The sequence below is a fragment of the Anneissia japonica genome, unplaced genomic scaffold (assembly GCF_011630105.1).
Source record: "Anneissia japonica isolate Jap-2015-1 unplaced genomic scaffold, ASM1163010v1 scaffold287840_len1291095_cov163, whole genome shotgun sequence".
NCBI classification, from domain to species: Eukaryota; Metazoa; Echinodermata; class Crinoidea; order Comatulida; family Comatulidae; genus Anneissia; species Anneissia japonica.
In genome coordinates this window covers 229,235-234,061 of record NW_022728493.1, presented here as the reverse complement: position 1 = coordinate 234,061, position 4,827 = coordinate 229,235, and the positions used below count along the sequence as shown (strand labels likewise).

The window sequence follows — 4,827 nt, the reverse complement described above, 5'->3', positions numbered from 1 at the left end:
TGAACATTTTCTCTCTTTTGTTACGGATCAAGGACTGGCTCTTATACACATCTAGATGGGTATAAGAGACAGAGTTGACTGTGGCCGAGTTGACCTGCACCCCTTAGAAAGTGCTAACTGGATTTAAATTATTAGTATTACACATACAATTTACAGCAGTGTTCATTTATATAAATGATAGAAAACAATAATAATAGCATTTCAATTCTACAGAGGAAAAGATTGATTTTATGTAACAATATAAATTCAGTGTCAAACGCTAGCCTTTGTTTTTTTATTTTCATTCATATGAATGTATATATATATATATATATATATATATATATATATATATATATATATAACATAATTTACATAATCTTACCTTTTTGCGACCTTGTCTTACGGCAACAACTACAAACTAAAATGAAGTGTAACAATAGTTAATGTGCATACAATTTTAGCAAGATTGCACTAATGCTGTTCATTCAGAAAAATACAGTAAGCAGTAAGAATGCATTGCCTTGATTTAATTGATTCCCAGGATGACTGTAACTGTAATCCTGAGTATAGAAGACAAGCATACAATTCTCATTGGCCTCTCGATGAGCAATCTATACTATTTCGTGTACGGCGCAAATTTTACCGGGTGGTCAGCCATATAGGGATGTAGCATTAACATCTTCCTCAGAATGTCCCTTTCCTCAGATTAGTTCTAGAGTAATGGTGCTTTAATTTATATGAATGGCTTCTAGTGACACTGCCAGTATTAAAATAAAAAAAAAAGTAATCTTTAGAAATATTATCAAAACCATGAACGATTCTAAACATTTGCAATAAATTCTTTCGTCCGTTTCAATCGTTCCTTATATGGAAGATGACTATATTCAGGAAACGTCCTAGTAGCACGCTGTTAGAAAACGAAAAGATCTTTTAATCATTCCTAATCTCATGTTGGCTCTTTTTGAGATGTCAGCAACATGCACCGCGAAGTTTAAGCTACGATCCAAAATATGACGCCCAAATATTTTTCGTTATCCACAGCCTCAAGCATAACATTGTTTATAAAATAAGAAATACAAGGATTTTTCCTACCGAAATGGATAATTTTACATTTATTTTCATTAAATGGCTTTCTAAACCACTCACATAATTCAATAATATCTAATTGTAAGCTTACCCTATCTCATGTGAATCCACAATTCTAAATAATTTTGTGTCACCAGCAAACAGTTGTACTGAATCTGTAACCGAGAGTAGACTATTAACTAACATTATGAAAAGAATTTGCCCAATTACAATCCCTTGCGGAATCCTACTAATTACTGAGACTGACAAGAAAAATGCCCATTTACAGAAACTCTTTGTGTCCGACCAGAAAGATATGCACCAATCCAAGTAAGAAGTTTACCACGAATACCGGAACTAAATAATTTTTTTAATAATCGTTGATGCGGGACGGAATCGAAAGCTTTCTTTAAGTCAAAGTAAATGTAGCCAAAGCTATCAATATTAGTACTCCACTGTTCAAGGACTTCAAGTAGCTGGATTGCGCAAGCCCGACCCTTCCTACAACCATGCTGTTCATTACACAACAGACTTTTACTTTCTAAATTATCCATAATTCTAACACAGATAATCCGCTCAAAGACCTTACAAACCAGAGACGTTAGACTAACAGGTCTATAATTAGATGGACTGTTCTATCTTTTTTTTAAATTGGGATGACCCATGCTTCTTTCCAAGATTGAGGTACAGCACCTTCATTCAAAAGTTTATTAAATATTATTTATAGAGGAAAAGAAAGCTCATAGCGAAGTTCAAATAACACCCTAGCGTCAGGTCCGGCAGATTTGTTAAAGTTTAAATTAGACAATAAAGTTAAAATTTCTTCCTCACTAAACAAAACACTTGTCAATAAAACATCAGTGGCAGGAGGAATTTCAGGGATATTGGATAAATTCCTCGACTGAAAAGACACTGCTAAAAAAACTATTCAACAAATTAGCCTTTCCCAGAAACAGAGTCACCATTTTCTGAAATCAACTTTGGAATTCCTGGTCGGCTCTTTGACTGACTTTTAATGTAATTCCAAAAACCTTTCTCATTAGTTTTGATCTCATCTGCCAGTCTTTTAGTTTTTTTTTCAAAGTTTGATTTTTTCTTTCTGATTAAGTTTGTTGCAAATTTTCTGTCCTCAACGAATTTCTTCCATCTAACTTTCTCATCCGGTCGTAGTCGTCTTTTACTTTTAATGTATTTCTTCTACTTGTATTTTTTAATTTTATGACTATGAGGCAATCTTTGTTCATCCATAATGGACTTGTTCTGTCTCTTTTCTTCCGCAATGGTATAAAATTCTCATTTGTATCTTTCAAAAATGTCTCAACAAAAGACCATGACTCAATCCCCGAACGAGTGTTTAACTCTATCCCAATCAACAGACTCAATAATTATTATCTCTGCATTTTATCATAATCTCCATGTATATATGATTTAACATACGGTACATCCTGAACTTTAAAAGAGACTGGCATTTCAAATGTCAATACTACGTGATCACTCTTGCCAAGTGGAGATCCTATCTCTACATTATCAATCGTATCCTCATAAGTAAATATTAAATCAAGTAAGCTGGACCTATAACCCTCACAGAATCTAGTATGCTCCATAACATGCTGATGGAGAAAGTCAAAAAATAGTTGAGCACATCCACTTTCATCAGTCCTAACACAGCCCAACTCCCAATCAATCTCTTTAAAGTTGAAGTCCCCAACAATGACAACATCAGAAAAATTGAGATAAAGTGCATGATTAAGTAAAGAACATAAATTATTATTATTTATATAAGTACTAGATGGACTTCTATATATGCAACCCAACAAAAATGTTGATTCTTTAGTATTCACTTCAATCCAGACCGATTCTTGAAAGCTACCATCATCTAAATTAACCAAATTTGCAGGAATGCCAATTTTTGACATAGATAACTACTCCACGACCACTACTTAAATCATCTGAAGGGAGAAATAATTGGTAACCATTTAAACTGAATTCAACTGACATAAATTCAGACTAAGGAAAAATTTCAGTAAGTGCAATAAAATCTAATCTTTCTACAGATGTTCTATTCTCTAACTCACTTTTCTTGTTTAAAAGGGAATCACAGTTCGTATACATAAATTTATAATTATAAATTGAGGCAATATTTTCTGATTACTTCTAACATTACTTCTATTATTATATTCATTCTCTCTTGTATTTACTTTAGACACGAATTTTCGTCTTAGAAATCTTTCCGTATCTAGTAACTTATCTATCTAAGTCCTTCTCTCCATTTTTAATGCGTTCATTTAATTCTTATTTTAATATCCTATATTTCTCGCGTTCGGTCTGGATTCTATCATTATTTTCCAACAATTTCAACAATCTTCTTGAAGTCATATGGTTCCCTTATATTAGCTACATCACTATTTGATTCCTCCAATCCACATCATTAAGTTATTTTTTGCGTATATTTTTCCCGTTCTTCTTCAAATTTATTTTCGATAATTTTATCAACATCAATAAAATCTCTATCTTTGGATACAGTTGCCTCCATGTTCCGTTTAATTTCTGAAATCTCATTCTGCATTTTTTCTTGAGTTTTTTTAATAGACACAATTAGGAATTCATAACTCCCCCAATTGTGACATTACAAGACCTACAATACCAATGAATGCTAGAAATTCCTTTTTCAAGACATTCATATGTTTTATTAATCGACTGACAAGATATATGGAACCATATAAAGAACAAAAGTCACATTGAAGAGCCTTATCATTATCAGAGATTTTAGCATGCTCCACACTTATCCCCTACTGATTCAGAGTCCCTACTAGACATAATTGACACTACTGGGCCTAGCCACAAAATCACTCGAATCGTAAGGAAAATTATAAAAATAGATGTTTGGTAATATTATTAAAGGTGCCTAAGCAAAGTAATTAGTCGTTATTTAAAAGATTTGAGATAGTAAAGAACAGTGGCGTAGAAAAATATTTTTCATTGGGGTGGGGGATGATTGGCGTGTTAGCCAGTGTCGTAACAGGCGCGGGGGGAGGGGGAAACTGCCCCTCCCCTGACAGTTTTTACCGAGCCGACCAAGCCGTCGTACCGGGCTGGGTAATAAGAGAAAAGAAAGAGGGGAGAGGGAGGGAAAGAGAAAGAAGAGGAAAAGGAAAGAAAAATAAAAAAAAATAAAGACAAGAATAAAAAGGAAGATATCATAATGACCAGACTCACAACACCCATGCAACCCATTCTCCACTTCAAAAACTGTCATAACTCCTTTGGCTGCCCGATGGCGTAACCACTGGGGGAAAAGGAGAAAATATCTATCTTTGAAAAGTCTTCCCCACCCCCCACCCTTTATAAACGCCCTTTCATCCCCTGAAAGTTCCTAAAAACCTCAAATTTCGCGCGCATTTCTTGTTAACATTGCCCAATTTCCTTAAAAAATTGCACATTTTAGGGGGTTTTGATAAATTCCAACGAAATTAGGATTAAAAACACCGGGGGTCAAGGGGAAAATATCCATCTTTGGAAATCTTTCTCCACTCCTTGACAAATGCATCCTCAGAAAGTGCCTAAAATTCTCAAATTCTTTGCGCGCATTTCTTGTTACGGTAGGACAATTTCCTCTATAAATTGCACATTTTAGATAGTTTTCATCAATTCCGACGAAATTAGAATTAAAAACACAAAAATATTTTGCGCGCTCGGCGCTCATTTTTAGGGCTTTTTTTTTAGTTTTATCCTTTTAAGTTATTTAAACACATAATAGTCCCAAACTCAAGAAAGACAAAA

The 4,827-nt window shown here is 33.9% G+C and overlaps 1 protein-coding gene across 2 annotated transcripts in view; it reads right to left on the bottom strand.

Annotated features, from left to right (window-relative positions):
• Nucleotides 1-4,827, bottom strand: part of LOC117114138 — an 18,889-nt gene that overhangs the window by 4,380 nt on the left and 9,682 nt on the right. For both annotated transcript variants that reach the window (XM_033257690.1, XM_033257691.1), the window contains exon 2: nucleotides 365-400. In XM_033257690.1, the coding sequence (XP_033113581.1) occupies nucleotides 365-400 (36 nt within the window). The remainder of the gene's footprint in view (nucleotides 1-364; nucleotides 401-4,827) is intronic.